Source organism: Gastrolobium bilobum, unplaced genomic scaffold (assembly GCF_033153095.1).
Source record: "Gastrolobium bilobum isolate Gb01-03AN ecotype WA unplaced genomic scaffold, APGP_CSIRO_Gbil_v1 utg31210, whole genome shotgun sequence".
Lineage (NCBI taxonomy): Eukaryota > Viridiplantae > Streptophyta > Magnoliopsida > Fabales > Fabaceae > Gastrolobium > Gastrolobium bilobum.
The window spans coordinates 206,623-224,632 of record NW_026896611.1 but is presented as its reverse complement, the minus strand read 5'-3'; the positions used below and the strand labels follow the sequence as shown (position 1 = coordinate 224,632).

The window sequence follows — 18,010 nt, the reverse complement described above, 5'->3', positions numbered from 1 at the left end:
TCTCTATCATAACATATTTTAAACTATGGTTACTTTTCTTGCATAATGATAGAGAACATAAATCAAATACTACAGCATAAATAGTTGAGTTATATGATAATAAATATTTTGTGTTGTTGTAAATAATAAAATAAATTATTATTTTTTATTGAGACAGGATCTTTAATAAAACAAATTATAACCATTTATTTGATTTTGATTCAACTACCATAAAAATAATGGTAAGAGATTGTAAAAATATATATTGTAAAAGTAGCCTCTTCCTATTTTATATTTAAGCGAATCAAATCAACTCTAAATTATTTAATTATATATATATTTTTATTTTTTTTGCGGGCTTTTTTCAAAAAAGCTCACTAAATTTTAGTTTTGCTTTATCTCTCTCAACACTTATAAACTTCAATACTCAAAAGTTTTGTAGCAAATTCAAACACGTTATATATCAACATTCTCCATCGATCCACACCATGGCGGCGTGCACGACGGACATAGCTAGAGCCGTCGCATGCAGAGACGGCACGGCGGCGGCGCACCTGAAAGTGATCTCCGTGTTCTCGATATTCGCCACCAGCATGGTCGGCGTGTCGTTGCCGGTGATGTTGGCGCGGTATTTTCAGGGCAAATCCCTCTACGACATGGCAATCTTGGTGATCAAGTGTTTCGCCGCCGGCGTCATACTCGCCACCTCATTGGTCCACGTGTTGCCGGACGCCTTCGCAGCGCTCTCCGACTGCAACGTGGCATCCCGGCACCCGTGGAAGGACTTTCCCTTCGCCGGCCTTGTGACACTGGCGGGGGCTTTGGTGGCGCTGTTGGTGGACGCCGCCGCAAGCTCGCACGTGGAGCACGCGCACTATGCGGCGGTGGAGACGGAGGAGAAGGAAGGTGGCGGAGAGTGGAGAATGGAACTCGTTGGCGGCGGCGGTGATGGTGGTGAATTGGAGAGAGTTGAAGAGTTGATGAGGTTGAAGCAGAGGTTGGTGTCGCAAGTGCTTGAGATTGGGATAATATTTCACTCAGTGATAATAGGTGTCACTTTGGGAATGTCTCAAAACATTTGCACCATTCGACCCCTCGTTGCTGCTTTGGCATTTCATCAGATTTTTGAAGGTATGGGTCTTGGTGGTTGCATTGCTCAGGTTCGTATAAATTTCCTCCCTCTCCTTCCAAAACTATTTATTTCTGTTATATTTATTATTTGTTTTGTTATTACTGAATTAATTTGAATTAATCTAAGTAGTGTTAAAATAATCGCCACATAAAATTTAGCTTCATAATCTATATTTGGAATGTCAAGATGAGAGAAAAAGATAAAGATTAGTTAAGATTTTAATCTAATGATATTTTAGAGTGGTAGAAAAAAAAATAAGTAGAATAACATATGTATATATTGTTTGATAATTGATATGATAAGTTAGTGCGCATAATAAAAAATTTTACTGCCAATCTTAGTTATTAATTGGTTTGCATTTAACCGCTTACAATTATGTAATAAGATATAACGATTTGATATAAACAAAATCAAATATTAAAATTAAAAATGTTAATTTGGTATACAATGATAGTGTCCCCCATAAACTAACTGGAGGGTGCACATCTCTCATATTCATCGTGAAGAAAATAGTGTGGCTGATTAGCTTGCCTCTTATTCTTATGAGTTTAATATTTGTTGATCTTCCATAAGGGTACCTTGGCAGACTATTTTATGACTTTATAGGAGTAGGGTGGCCCAGAGCTTGTAGCTAGTTTTTGTTTTTTGTTTTTATCTTCATGTTAATTTCCAAAAAAAATAAATAACTATAATCAAAGCGAAAGAGCATTTGAAAAACAAAAAGACTTTCTTTAAAATGTAAGCAAATTCCAACATACATTAAATAATTTTTTTTTGTCATAATGAGTTGGCGTTATTATATATTGACTCGAGTATACATGAATACATTTCATGACTTTGACTTAATGAATAAATAATTTCTGGGTCTATCAAGTTACTTCATAAAAACTAATTAAAAGAATGCATTTCTTCACGAATTATTTTTTTGCAGATACATTTATTTGTAACTTGACTTAAAGTTTCGTGGCAAAAGATGTTGATTGGTATCTTTATATGGTGATAATTGCAGGCGGGGTTTAGCTTTGGAACAACGGCGTACATGTGTTTCATGTTCTCGGTGACAACACCAATGGGGATAATTTTGGGGATGGTGTTGTTCTCAGTGACTGGTTATGATGATAGTAGCCCTAATGCATTGATCATGGAAGGGTTACTGGGTTCAGTTTCATCAGGGATACTAATTTACATGGCTCTTGTTGATCTCATAGCAGCTGATTTCTTTCATAACAAGCTTATGAACTCCAATCCATTGTTGAAAAAGGTGTCTTTCATTGCATTAACTCTTGGCTCTGCTACAATGTCAGTTCTAGCCCTTTGGGCTTGAACATTTTGTCTTGTGTTCAATTAATGTAAGGTGTAAATCCAAGGTTATTAGTAAAAGAATTCAGTGGCAAATTGTACTCTCTCTTTTTTTGGAATGAGCAAATTGTACTTTATTTCCTTAAAATTTTTGTTCATATTAATTTTGGTGCATTAATTTTTAAAATTAAAACATTGAATATCATGTTCCCATTTAACATATAAAAGAAATTGCACATGCTGACAAAATAAGGCTTACTAGGTGGGCACTCAGCTTTTCCTTAATAACTTTCCCAATTACGTTATCTCGAATTCTTAAGAAAAAACAAATGCATAAAGGTAAAAAGTGATAGCAAAATAATTATAGTAAAATGTAGTTGAGAAAGCTCTATGGCATGCCATCCTAGCTAGTAGATAATGGTTTAGTGCCTTTGCCATTCTTTGCACATATTGCAATTCTGAAGTGTCATTCTACTGTACCTTAATCTTTTTCTTGTCACACTTTGCTTCTTTCAATCTTTGTTGAAAGTATGTATGCAGATTCCTGATTCCACTATGTGCCTTTTAGTTTAGTAAAGGAACCTATGATTTGTAAGGGTGGTGGTGATCCTTATCTTACATAAAGTAACTTGTTTTTTCTTTTCTTGCATTTTTCCTAATATTGATCAGTCTTATTGCAACTTGGGAAATTGTTTTATTACACCGTTTTATTGGCTTTAACCAAAAGAAATCTCTGATTCCAATTCAATAGTACACGAATGAATATATTGAAGAAAATGCAAGTGAGGAAAATAATATATATACGTCTCTGAATTATTTGAGGTTAAGAAAATTAAAGGAAAAAAAAAATAGTGAGACTCAGAAGTTGTGCACAGACAGAAAAGAATTAGAAAAAAAAAGTTGAATATTCAATTGAAAAAGTATGTGTGCACAATAGTCCTAGAGAGAGGAGGAATTCAAGAATACTGAAATGAAAAAAAAAATATACATACTAATTAAGATGAACTTCTTCAAAAGTGAAAAATAAAAGTACGTACATTTAAATATTAATAAGTAAAAATCATCATAAACTTTAAAATAAATCATGAGTAAATATATTCTTATTTTGTTTAATTTATATGAGGAAAATTATATTTACAACCTATTTTCGTTTACAATCTTTTGTAACCATATCTTAATCGTTGATTTCCGTCAATCAACAATTATCATTTATTAAGAATTAAGAATTAATTAATGAATTTGATTTACGAAAATAATAACCGTTGATTGGCGAAAATCAACGGTTAAAATATAATTGTAAGATATTGTAAATGAAAATAAGTTCCATGTATAATAACCTATCCAGTATAATATTCCTCAGTTCATATATAAGAAAGAGTTTTATTTATTTATAAATATATTACTTTGGAAAAGCACCAATGAAGTACTCAATATCCCACTTCAGTGGCTCGGTTGGTTAGACTTTAGGTAGTGTTTGGTAGAAGATTTATTTTGAAATTGATGGAAAAATGTAAGTGGATATTAGAAAATATCACGTTTTGGTTCAGGTTTTTGAAAAAAATACTAAGCAAATAGGATAAATGGGGAAATGACTTTTGTGTTGATTTTTGGATGAAATTCACTGTTATAGAATACCACTTGAAATGTGGTATTTTGAGATAACTGAGGATATGAAAAAACAGGTGCGAAGTTTTTCCCGAACATAGATTTTGCAAATTTAAATAAATTTCTCTGGTAATATCTTGGTCAACCAAACAATTTTTTTTACATTTTCCTACTAAACTTACTTTCCAACTATTTCCCTATCAATTACATTTCCCTAGTATTCAAAAAATTTCTCCTCAACCAAACGCCCCCTTAGAGTGTTGCTCGCGATGTCGCGTGTTTGAAGCTTTGACATGACCAAAATCACCTGAAAATCTAGGTTTCACATAAAATTATGAATTCTATTTTCGTTAAAAATTTCTCATTTTACATACAATAAATACGTGAATCTCGTTGAAATTTTTTATGGTATATTCTCGGGGTAATATTAGAAAAAAAAAATACTAACAAATATTTCGATGTGTGTGTCACGTAAGATTGCTTTATCTTAATGAGAAAATAATTCCCCATATTCACGAGTCTTTGAATTGATCAAAGGTAAACGTGATTGTCTTGTAGTCTAATCAATTAACTATGTAAGCAAATCCTTTTTTTCATTAAAAGGAAGGGTTTTATTATTCTTCATTTGCATAAGATAGTTATCTTATGTTGTAGAGAGAAAATGAGTGGATCCCACCGTTACAAGAAAAAAGAAAAAATAGGAAAAAGGAAAAGGTGAGGTACGAAAATTGAAGTAAAAGAGTAGGAGAGAAGTTATCTTATATAAAAGAGAGTAATATTTCCCTAAAAGAAAACCAACCTATTCCTCATTTACTTATTAGTGTCCACAACTAAAAAAAAGTTATAGTTAAATATCCTTAATAAGCATATTCTATTATTCTGTAACATAAAATTGACTCCTCTAAAATGAAGAATGTATTTTAAAAGAAAAGAAAAGAAATTGTAAATTTTAATTAAAAAATTAACACTTAAGATTATAATAAAATACGTGTACATATAAAATAAATAATGAAATTTTTAAAATTTGCTCTCTTTAGTATTTTTTTATTATTTTTTTTTTTGGTAAACGCTCTCTTTAGTATTTAATCAGTAGTTAAACTCTACACTTTGTTCCCTAATTTATACTTCGATCTCCTTTACATGCACACATATGTTGATGTTTTTAAGGTAGCTTTGATTTGTGCAGTGTTAAAGGGGAATAGATATTTTGTTCAAAGTCACAATGACATTTGAGATTGTTATATAAAGAAAAATGCAAAAAAGACCAACAAGCAAGCACGCGGATTGATTGAATTATTTTAACTTAATTAATGATCTAGAATTAATATGAGTTTTTAAGAACGTAATTGTATTAAAATTTGATTGAAAGAATTTGATCATAGTAATCCCTGAACCAAAAAATAAAAATAAAAAATAAAAAAAAACCTAGCATAGGTGATAGGTTAGAAATGTGAGATCTAATTATTAAATATATGGATCAATTAGCCCGAATTTACTTGAGTTTAATCAATAATTTTAAATTTGAAATGTGAATATAAACTTTTAAAATTTTAACACAAGAAGATTCGTGCACAAAATTACTCTTTCGCTCCCTTCATGTTTATTGTGGAATCCCTATAAAGGAGGCCATTATTTGTCAGATCATTTGCAAAGATCAAATTGGTCATCCAAGAAGCTCCAAAACTGTGAAATTTCCAATGCAAATTTCAGTGCAATTCATAAAATGGTTACTACATATTAGTGGACGTCTAAGTACGTGAACTGCGTCTTAGGACAAGCAACTGCAACTGCAAGTCTGCAACTGGCACCTGTGTATCCGTGACTGTGTGCAAGCCTAGGAGTTTTTTTTTTAAAAAAAATCATAAAACGCGCCTTAAAAACAATATTATCAGTAAAATATTATTATATAACGACAATACCAATAAATATTACAGTTAGTAGCAGTACTTCAACTCTTCAAGTGGTGTACCCCAAAGAGAATTAATTTCTTTTCTATTTTTCGTTCACATGACTAAGAATTTTATTTCCATTCATGAATAAATAGTCAAGTACAGTGGCAAAAAAAGGTCGGCTTCGTAAAGATATAAATTAATAAAAGATATTCTGAATAATTTGGTATAAGTAATTACTCATATCTGTAATTATTTAAAATATTTTTTTACTAATTTATGTCTTTTTAAACCCAATGTAAAAAAATAAAATTTCACAATCGTTATATAAAAGGTAAAGTTGTTAATAATGTATTAATGTATTATTGAATGATAATCAATTTTTTTTCTACAAAAATATGGATCACATGCATCAAAGAGTACTGAATACTTCGATTCCTGTTGAATGCATTCTTGGGGAGGGGGCTGAACCTTTAGCCATCACTGATCCCCCGCACTCCGGATTAGTCCCATGGCCGGCTCAAAGAGTCGAAGCTCGTGGGGATACCGGAGGGAGCCAACTCGCCTCAAAGAGATAATTAGGGTTGGGTAACTCCAAAAAAAAGAGTACTGAATACATTTTATTTTATTTTATTTTTTAAAAAAAATACACATTTCTTTAAAAAATTAATTTTTTTAATATTAATGTACAAATAAATATATTAAATGATTACATTTTAAAAATTTCAAAATTAACAAAAAAAATTTACTTATAAACAAAAAAATGTTAAATATTTTCTGACACATAAAATTTGTTTTTATTTTTCAGTGTAGAAATAGCCAACTCTTGGTATTATATATCCTACCTGGTAAGAAAGCGATGGTAACAAATGCTCACAACTACCTCACAGAGGACTCATATCTGAGAGCAACTACCTCTACCTACAGGGTGTGGCCATATTTATCTTCTACTATTAATTTTCAATCTAACTTTTTAACCAAAGCCTCTACATATCTTACTCTCTCTTTTTGTCACCTTCAATTCAACCTTCTATCATACTACCACAACCAAATAATGTCCTCTTACCATATCATTCAGTGGCACTTCAATAAGCTTAATGCTTCAAACTTCCACTCTTATAGCAAAGGCCTATTCCTCCTTCTATTGTTCATTGCCTTTCTCATCATTCTCCATGCATTTTTCCTCTTGGTCCACTTTTGTTGCCGTCGGTTTTCACAACAACCCGCCACCGCCGCCGCCGCCACCGCCACGTTGGTGATCTCTCCGCTGCCTCATCATCAATGTGATAGGGTTGACTACACAAATGACCACATTATGCTCCAATATTCAACTAGCAAGAGCCTTAGTAGCATGGTTGGTGAAGGTTTTGAGAAGAAGGAATGTTGCATATGTTTGTGTGTTTTACAAGATAATGAAAAGTTGAAGGTGTTAACAGAATGTAAGCATGTGTATCATTCTGAATGCTTGGACATGTGGCTTAGTGCACGTCCTAATTGCCCTCTCTGTAGGACTTCTCTACATGTTAGTAATTCTTTGAAGAAATCTTCTTCGTATATAACTTAATTAGATGTTGTTAATGTTGAATGCACCATATATAGCTTGTATTCAGTTTTTATTTTGATCGTGTTTTCTATATAACTTGATTCAGAAGGGCTTAAAGAAAATCTCTTAACTGGGTCATTGTGCATATATTATTGCTCTTTGCTACAACCATGCATCAGTTGCTTTGCATTTATTTCTCGTGACTTTAATAGAACAGTCGACATTGTATGAAATTTGCATTTTTTGAAAATATAAAAATAGAAAATTGTTTGGTCGCTCGCGGTCTCAGAAAAACTTTATTATTCTCCCGCACAAACTTTATTATTCATTAAAAACATTGAATTCATACAACTATTGCTGCTTCTTCTTTTTTCTTTGGGTTGTGGCCATTATTTTCTTTTCTATTATTTATCAGTTAGTGAACTAAGGGGCAAAGTTTTTGACATTAATATCTTAAACGTCAAGGAAATATTAATCAATAGAAGTATGACTGTTATGACATAACAGACAATCATGTTGAAAAAGGTTACAATTTAACTGCTTGGACCCACAAAAACGCGGTAAGGTGAGGGATACTTTTAGATTGTACACCGAATGAAATTAATGCGGCGTATGAGAACAAATATAAATGGAAAATCTGGAGTGAATTCAAAAACGACGTCGTTTTGGGTTATAAGATTAAAAAATTATAATAACAAAGACTAATATAACCATGCAATATATTATAATTACAAAAACATCTTGATTTCCTCTCCAAGACGACATCGTTTTGAGTGATAATTTTATCTCCGGTGACTGGAGAAATCCTTTACCCAATATAAATATATCAAATTATTATAGGGTTTCATTAATCTCATGTTAAAGGAGATAAGTTATCATGTCATAGAGATAAATTTGTGAGCTCCACCATCTGAAAAAGAAAAAGGTGGTACAATTATCGAAGGATGTATAAGAGAGAAAATTATCACATGTGTAAAAGTAGTTTTTTCCATTATTATATACTCACCAAATAATGGTAGGTAGTTGATGCATGAAAGTTGAACAAGTGAAAGTGAAAATATAGATTCAATCTTTTTTAATACTAATTTTGGAGAATTTAAAGCCTTAATTAATCCTAGGTCCACACTGAACAGAGTTGTCTTTCATAAAGGTAAAATTTCTTTAGTACAACTATTGTACTGAATTGTTGGGTATATAGATTAAATTTTCAGAATCATTCCATGGAACGGTTGTTTTAGTTTATTTTATTTTATTTTCTATTCTTATTTCTTGAACTTTTTATGCCACTAAACTTTTAAACTAAGAAATTTTATAAAATTGATCAATATTCAGAACTGATTAATAAAACAGTGAAATGATTAATCACAATTAAAAGTATATCGGATTCTTGAATCATGGATGTTCCAGATATTTTGTATTTATACATTTTCACATTGCTATGACACTTTAATCTCTGAATTTGATTTATTATGGCTATTTTAGCTGGAACTTTTCGGTTCTAGATTTGTTCCTTAGAAGGGTCCTTTCTCAAGATTTTCTAAATCTTCAAGAATTATATCAAATAACTCCTTGTATTATCCCTAACCTCAAGAGTTTATAGCAATAGAACATAACTTGATTTCCCAATCACAATTATGTTAAGTTTATCCAAAATCCATTCCCATGGTTTTCTTAGATTTAATATTGAAAACTTGCTAATTAAAAACTAAAGAAAACATCACATTGTTCATAAAAATAAAAGAATCATCCAATCATCTTGAATCCCAGAAAAATAATTTAGAAACTCATATTAACAAGAAATGAAATTAAAGAATCTGAAGTAAAAATAACATGCATTACCAAATATTGAGAAAATATATCTCAAAGTAAGAAATTACAGACTAGTAATCCACAAATTGAAGATCCTAAACTAGAGTTAGGAAAAACTTGCAGAAATATAGAAACCGAGCTTGCATACAGGTCCTCGATCTTTCTCATGAAGACATGTTGTCAGCATACTTCGAATTCAAAAACTAGAAGAACAATTGCATTCAGCTTTCAAAAAGAGACTCTCACACGATTTAAAATCTCTCTAATGCATAACGAAGAACTAAAGAAAAACTTCAATCTGGTCTCTCTCTTTTGGTTTCTACTACAGCTAATATACATGTTAACTAAAAAAATATTCCAAGTGCTAGTTGCCCATCATAGATCAATTCAATGCTCCAAATCTGTCCCTAGCTTTCATTAACTTGGACAGGTACTCTCTTTTTTCACTGCAGTAAAAATAGTAAAAGAAATCACTAATTTATCAAGGGGGTTGAGTTTCTCCTCTTGCAGGAGAACTCACCCCCTTCCAGCAGACACGCTACAGTATCACATGTTAAAATTTTTATTTTATTTTTTTTACTTAAAGTGAGCCCCACATCAAAAATTTAACTGTAGCAGAAGATGTCAGCTTTCCTGTCACAAGAGAACTATAATACCCATTTATCAATTGTCCCTTTTTTCTTTCTTTTTACCTTGTTGGACAGTATTGATGCTCAATTGGCCTATGACCCTGCACTTGTAACCAATTTTCAGCCCAAATGTTATAAAGATAAGTCCATTAAAATAAATATAATTCATTGCTAACAAGTATTCAATGCAACGACCTCTTTTAACTATGTACTCTAGAGAGTACATAATTATAATATTAAATTTATTTTTTTCTCTCTTCATAAAGTTATCGGTTGATGTGGATAGAGAAAGAAAAAAATAACTTTGATATTATAATTATATACTTTCTGAAGTACATAGTTATAATAGGACTGTTGCATTGAATATTCAGAGTAATGGTTGTATGTTGCAAAATCGGCAAGTATACCGATCGTTTCAAGTAATAAAGTGATAAGAAAAGTATCGTTCCCACGAGGATTGAGACACCAAGTACTAGTTTAACTATTCTCTTTAATTTGGAATAGAAAAGTTGTTTATGTTGTGAAATAATTGAGTTTGGACAATCCAAAACAGAAATTAAGAACAATTAAATTTAAAAACAGAATTTAAAAACAATTAACTTTGAACGCATGCAAGAAAAGATCAAGAACACGAGAAAAGATTGATGAAAAATTCGTAAGAAAATTGTAGCCAGGATACACTTCACCTCCGATCCTCCCTTATATTCCTATATTGTATTTTATAAATAATTAATTCGTTTGTTCAGACAATTCATGATTTCCTTATAAATTAGTTGAACCCTAATGTCTTAGTGATTTCAACCATTTAACCCAATTAGAACCCTAATGTCTTAGTGATCCTTCTTGAATGAAGCATTAAGCAAATGAATTATGAGTCTGCAATTTATGTAAGTCTATGTCTAGATCATACACAAATTTTCATTCTATCCCTGTCCAGGTTAAAACTCCAATATGTCTATTGTGAATTCTAACCCTCAAAACCTTATAATTTAGACTGGCCTATTCTAAATAGGATATGGAAAAATTAAACCAGATAGAATAAAACAAACTAACTAATTAAATTATAAAATATCAATACAGAAAATATAAAAGGATTCACATCGGGTCCGTGATCCCAACTACATAAAGAAATTAGTCAGACATGTTCATGTCTGACTTAAACAAATAAAAGAAAAATTGTTCATAAACTATAAAGAAGAAAAGAAGAAGAATAAAAACTCAATGTCTTCAGCCTTCAACTTTCGTTGAATCCTGATCTTCAGCGCGAGTCTCCAAGAATTCTCTCAATTCTCTGGTCCTCGCAATTTGCTCCAGCCAAAGATTATTGTTTCTGGGAGTCTAAGCCTCTATTTATAGACTTTGTGTCTTGCTCATATATCTTGATTAAATCTTCGTCGTAAATCTCAGTGTGATCTTTTCTCTGATTTAAAACAGGATTTACTGCTGATTTATCCGCACCTCTCACGCTACTAGCGTGGTTCCCACGCTGATAGCGTGGAAGTTTTGTTCACAATACTGGAGTTCCACGCAACTAGCGTGGTTCCCACGCTGTGAGCATGGGTTGCAGGAAAGTATGGCGCTACTAGCGTGAGTGCCACGCTAGTAGCGTGGATGTCTCGGGATGATTTTGAATTCCGATGCTACTAGCGTGAATTCTGATGCTATTAGCGTGAATTCCACGCTAGTAGCGTGGATGTATCTGTATGAAGAGGCTCCTCCACGTTGTCAGCGCCACACCCACGCTATCAGCGTGGGCCTTCAGTTTGGTATTTTCCCATTGAGCTCCAGTTTGTCTTTTTTTCCTACGAAATCAGCATAAAATCAGTTGCATAATCTCTGATTGAGATTTTAACAGATCAACAATAAATATTGCCTTTTTACTTAAGATTAACCAATATTCTTTCTCTTTTTGGCTTGGATTTACCCATATGCTGGATGCATATCATTGTACTAAAAAAATTTCCCATAAAAAATACATGTGATTTATCCACACAAAAAATTATTATATACTTTTTTTTTTTAAAGCATAAGAAATTAACATGTAGTAAGTGATGAACAATATGGTGGCTTGACTCCACATTTTCTTTAGACTTTAAGGGCCTGTTTGGTAGGGGTGTTCATCAACCGATCCAAACCGATTCAAACCGCGAAAACCGAACCGAAAAACCGATAACCGAATAAACCGTAAACCGAAAAACCGAAAACTGAAAAAAACCACAAATTTTAATTGGATTGGATCGGTTTTCGGATGGGTTGATGAAAACCGATCCAACATATTAATTATCCTCTACCTACTTGTATTTTCTCCAATCATAGCCCAAAAATTTCTAAACTCAAGACCCATTAACTCATCAACTAAACCAAAGAAAAAACTTAGTCACGTCTCATCAACTATAGTATTGTTTACCGATATTTTTGTATTTCAATTTTTTTTTACAAAGCCAATATAATCAAAAGATGTTATTTGCACAATAATCATGAAACTAATTTTAGGATATTCAAAAAACCGAAAACCGATCTAATCCAAACCGAGAAAGATGGAATTGGATCGGACCGAATTTGAAAAAAAATCTAAATCGAATGGATGATTACATGATCAAACCGAAGAGATTGGATCAGATGAGTTTTGCTTCCAAAACCGATCCAATTCAAACCGCGAACACCCCTAATGTTTGGTGTGATGTATAAGGACTGATAGTATAAGCTTATACTATAAGTTACGACATTTTTAGTTGTTTAGTGTGACCATCGAATAGTATAAGCTTAAACAGCAGTATCCCTTTATACATCAAAATGATGTATAACTTAATCAAGCTAAGGAGGGTAGGATTAGGCCTGATAAGAGGTTGATGTATTAACCAATGCAATTCTCAAGAATTAATATATTATTTTAATATTAGTATATTAAAATAAAAAATAATTTTTCAATATATAATTTTTTAAAATATTGGAGATTTTGTTATCAAAAAAAAAAATATTGGAGATTTTTATTTTTATAAAAATTAATATATTTTTTGGACACACTGATCAACATATTTCTATAAAAAATAATATCATCTGATATATTTGGAAGAATTATGTAAATTCATTATTAAAATGTACTTTTGACAAAAATATTTATTTTTAACCTATCTAGTATTATACAGTGTATTACCAAACATTGGATGATATTATCTTATACAATATCATGTCAAACGCTGGATAGTATTAAAATTTAATCAGGTCTTATACAATTATGCCTTATACTATCAGGTCTTATACTATCAGACCTTATCCTATACTATATACCAAACATGCCCTAAGTATTAATGGAGTTACACCATCATTTTAAATATTCAACTCAATCAAACTATTGATTTTAATATCATATAAAATAGCATTAAGTAACAAAACATAATAATAGATTTGACATTACATCTTAACCAGAAATCTTGAAATAATGAATTTATAAGTATTGTTATTTATATAGTCCTCATTTGTATTATTTTTAACAAATTCAAATTTTACCGTTAACATTTGAATTTTCACCATCTATTAGAAGTCTTTCCTACCGAGTCTATGAATTAAGTTTTGGTCATTTATATAAAAATTATCAATTTAATTCTTTAATAGTAAATACGTATAAATTTTTATTTAATATCAATTTACATATATTGAATCTTCAATTATATTTTTATGTCAAGAATCAATATTAAAAGAATAATTTGATATATTCGTTATTAAAAAAATTAAACTAATGACACTTTCTATCTTTAAGAGACTGAAATTAGTATTTTCGTAGATAGCAACTTAGCATCGTCATTCGTCATAAGCCTTATTAGACTCGTGACACATGAAATGAGACAAGTAAATAATTTTGTTTCCTTTGCTAAACTTTTTTTTTTTTTTTTTTGATACATGGAAGGGACTAAGGCCCAAGAACTAAACAATTAAAATAGGACTATTAGACATAGAACGGATGTCATCCTCGAGTAAGCTACAGAGATATGAAGGCTCATGAAAGACTCTTCTTGAGTCTTGAGTCCATATTCTCCAAGAGACGCATGTCTTGGTAGCCAATGAGAACTATGTTGTTGTCTCGGCCTATGATGCACGGACACGGATACAGGATACGATACGATACGTCGACATGTTAATTTTAAAAAATGTCATATTTTGACACGTTGGGACACGTTTTGATCTTAAATAAAAATTTTAAAATATATAATATAATTTATATTTAATACATATAAGAGTCCATAATAAGTCATATAACTAATCAAATATTTAAATTTCATAACATAAATATAAATATAAATAATTTTTCATACTTTGTTAATTTTTCATGTCAAATTTCATAATAGAAAAAAATTAATTTATAAATTGTCTTTTACATTTAGTTAACAAAATAAAATTAAAATTAAAAAAAAATGTGTCCGAGCGTTGACCACGTGTCGAAAAAAGTTAACTGCGTGTCAGAAAAACGTGTCAGAAAATTGACAGCGTGTCCCCAAATATTGACCGCGTGTCCGTGTCGGACACGTGTTCCGTGCTTTCCAGGTCCTGGCTAATATGAGTATCAACGATTGTCGAATCAGCTCTTAGCCATTCCTTAATCCTGGTTATTAATTTAGAATCTTTTGGGACGTTTGTTAGAAGAGATATTTTGTTTACAGGTAGATGCAATTATTAGGAATATGATAGGAAAATGAATTTGGTAGGAAAATTAAAAAAAAATGTTTGGTTGGCAAAAATTTTACCAAAAAAATTGAGTTAAATTTAATCAGAGGAGGATAATATTGTCACAATTTTTGTAACTTTTTCCCACTTGACCGATTATATGCAAATACCAATTGAGATTGGACAACTTCACCGGAGTATTTCTTCTATTTTTGCATTTGATTCTAAATTGCTGGACAAATGATTTGGTGGATAAGTTTTTATATATTCTCTATCAAATAAAGATATCATGATTGCCAAACTTATATGCACGGGGATCTCAACAAAAACTTGAACCAAACACTATGTTAAAGTCATTCTCGATGTTTTGCAGTATCTTAATGGTTGATGTAGAGTCACGTTCCACTTGAATCTGCTTGGCTCCAAGGCCCCAAATTAACGAGTTCTAGGCCTTTCAGTATAACTCATAACTCAGCTTCTAGAGGGTTGCAGTATCTCATTTAGAAGGAGAACCCACCAAAATAGCTTCCATCTTCATTTCTTAGAATGCCTCCGCAACCAGCTGATCTATGGACCCTGGAGGACGCACCACCTATGTTGAGTTTCAACCAGATAGAATAAATAAGGGTTTTATACTTCTTCTTTTAACAGAAGAAGTTTAACTTCATCTCATAGACTCATCGACTTGAGTGCCGCTTTTTTTCTTTTAAATATGTGGAATTCACTTTTTATTTTCTATGCTAGAACTTAAGCTTCTCCCGTGAAAGAAAAAGTATAAATCCAATAAATAAATAAAGGAAAATAATTATTTTGTGTTGCATAATATAATTATTTTATACAATAAAAACAAAGTTGTGGGATTCACTATTTTTTTTTTTAAAAAGAAAAAAAAAGATAATAAATCTCCCTATCTTATCTTTATTGCATAAAATAATTATTTTTTGTAACATAAAATAAATAGATCCCATAAATAAATAACATTAACTCGTTGGACACAGCAACAAATGGTGCCCATTTTTCAATCTAAGATTGAAGGATAGCCCATTTAAAATGGGCCCAATATATTGTATTTTGATTGTGGGCTTTCAGGCCCAGACACTACAAAACTATTTGAATTTGATGATCACCGTATTGCCCGATCTTTTAACCATGTTATCATACGTGTTTATTTCAAGAACCTGAAACTTTACATTGTGCTGCTCATACAAATCTACTCATTAATATTTTCTCGTCTAGTTTCTCACATAAAATTAAGGGTCCCTTTTACAAAAAGTAAGATTATCTAATCATTAATATTTGAAAAAAGTATCTAATGTTGCTTTAAACAATTTTGTCTAATATTCACCGAAATGACATCGTTTTGAGGTTGAAAAATTAAAAAATTAGAATGATAAAGACTATTATAACCCTGAAATAAATTAAAATTACAAATACACCATGATTTTCGTCCCCAAAATGACGTCTTTTCGGCGAACATTAGATAAAGTTGTCTAAAGTAACTTTAGAAATAAAGAACCCTTAATATTTTCTATAATCATTCTAGATGAGATTTGTTGCAGCAGACACAAAAGTGAGACTCACTCATTTTAAAAACCAGAATCCACCAGCATATCTTAATTTTCTATGTGTTGCTGTAAAAAAAAAATTGCAGCAACAGGAGAGCTACATGTGATAAATTTATTATGCTACACACCCTTTGATAACTGTGCCACTTTTTTTTTTCCAGATGGTGGAGCCCACAAGTTTATCTCTATGACATGAGATAACTTATCTCCTTTAACATGATATTAATAAAGGGATAGGATATTGTGACACCCAAGTTATGTTACACCCATGTGACACCCAGTCAATCTCACCGTTAGATCGCTTATGTTGATCTAACGGTTATATTTATTTTCATCTTTGTATAGTCATGATTTCTCAAATTTAAAGTGAAAGCATTAAATATGGAAAATCATAACCATACAAAGGTAGAAATAAAAATAAAATATTAAATTTGGGAAATCATGACCATACAAAGATGGAAATAAATATATCCGTTGGATCAACATAAGCGATCTAACGGTGAAATTGACTGGGTGTCACATGGGTGTAACATAACTTGGGTGTCACAATATCCTATCCCATTAATAAAATCCATATATATATATGGAAAGAAAGTATCTAATGTTATTTTAGATAATTTTATCTAATGTTCACCGAAACAACGTTATTTTGAGGTTGGAAAATTAAAAAATTAGAATGATAAAAACTATTACAACCTTGAAATAAATTAAAATTACAAATGCACAATGATTTTCACCTCAAAACGATATCATTTCGGTGAACATTAGACAAACTTGTCTAAAATAACTTTAGAAAAAATGAACAAACACACATACACACATATATATTTGAGGTTAAAAAATTTAAAAATTAGAATGATAAAGACTATTATAACCCTGAAATAAATTAAAATTACAAATACACCATGATTTCCGCCCCAAAACGATATCGTTTCGGTGAACATTAGATAAAGTTGTCTAAAATAAATTCAGAAAAAACGAACACACACACACATATATAGGGCACGATCTTTTGAAATTTGACACCAAATTCTATCCATTGATTTTCGCTAATCAACGGTTATCATTTATTAAAAATTAATCATTAATTAATGAGTTTTATTAGCGAAAATTATAATCATTAGTTTACGAAAATGAACAATTAGAATTTCGTGTCAAATGATTCATTCCATATATACACACTCTTATAATTAGATAAAATCCTGTAAAACCAATTAGTGCAAAACCAATTGAAAACTAAAAAGTTGTATTCAAATCTTGTAATTATGAAATGTGATTCAATTGGCGTATTAAGTTTTAGTATATAAGCTCAGAACTAATTAATAGGGGTGATAAACGAATCATAGGCCTTTGACTTGACTCGTGAATGCCTGAGCTTATCTGCCTAAATTTGGTTGTTGGAATCAGGCTTTGACTTCTATAAAAGCTTGTTTAATAAAAAAGTTTCAGACTCCAATTCAAAAGTTCGGTCTTAGAGCCTTTCAGGATGATCTAGTATATTAATTTTTATTTTTATTTTTATACTACTTGTGATAGTCCTCTCTCTCTCTCCTCAATTCATTTCACCCTATTTTATTGGTTAAACAGAATTTTTGAATGATTTTGTTATATATTATGTTGCTTGGATATACATTGAATTTATGAATATTTATACAATTATTAATCTTGTTCATTGTATATTGTATATTCTGTTTGGATAAATTTTTATTATCTTATTTCTTTTAAAGAGGATAACATGCTAAATCAGGCTTTTATTTATTGTAAATAAGTCAGACCGCTGATAGGCTTAGTCAGGCTGACACATTTAAACACAAACTTAATCTTTTAAAAAATATTTAAACACAAACTTAATCTTTTAAGATCAAAGCTCAGCTTAACTTGGCCCATTAACACCGTTTACC

The 18,010-nt window shown here is 31.0% G+C and overlaps 1 protein-coding gene across 1 annotated transcript; it reads left to right on the top strand.

Moving 5' to 3' along the window:
- The first annotated feature begins 440 nt into the window (after nucleotides 1-440).
- Nucleotides 441-2,528, top strand: LOC133300911 (zinc transporter 6, chloroplastic-like). Its single transcript, XM_061500490.1, has 2 exons — nucleotides 441-1,139; nucleotides 2,121-2,528. The coding sequence occupies exons 1-2, from the start codon at nucleotides 468-470 to the stop codon at nucleotides 2,433-2,435; spliced, it is 987 nt and encodes a 328-aa protein (XP_061356474.1). The 5' UTR covers nucleotides 441-467; the 3' UTR covers nucleotides 2,436-2,528.
- Nucleotides 2,529-18,010: the final 15,482 nt, after the last annotated feature.

Coding starts and splice junctions, on each gene's coding strand:
- LOC133300911 (XM_061500490.1), top strand. CDS start 468: ATGGCGGCGTGCACGACGGACATAGCTAGAGCCGTCGCATGCAGAGAC. Junction 1,140..2,120: donor TTGGTGGTTGCATTGCTCAG/GTTCGTATAAAT, acceptor TGATAATTGCAG/GCGGGGTTTAGCTTTGGAAC.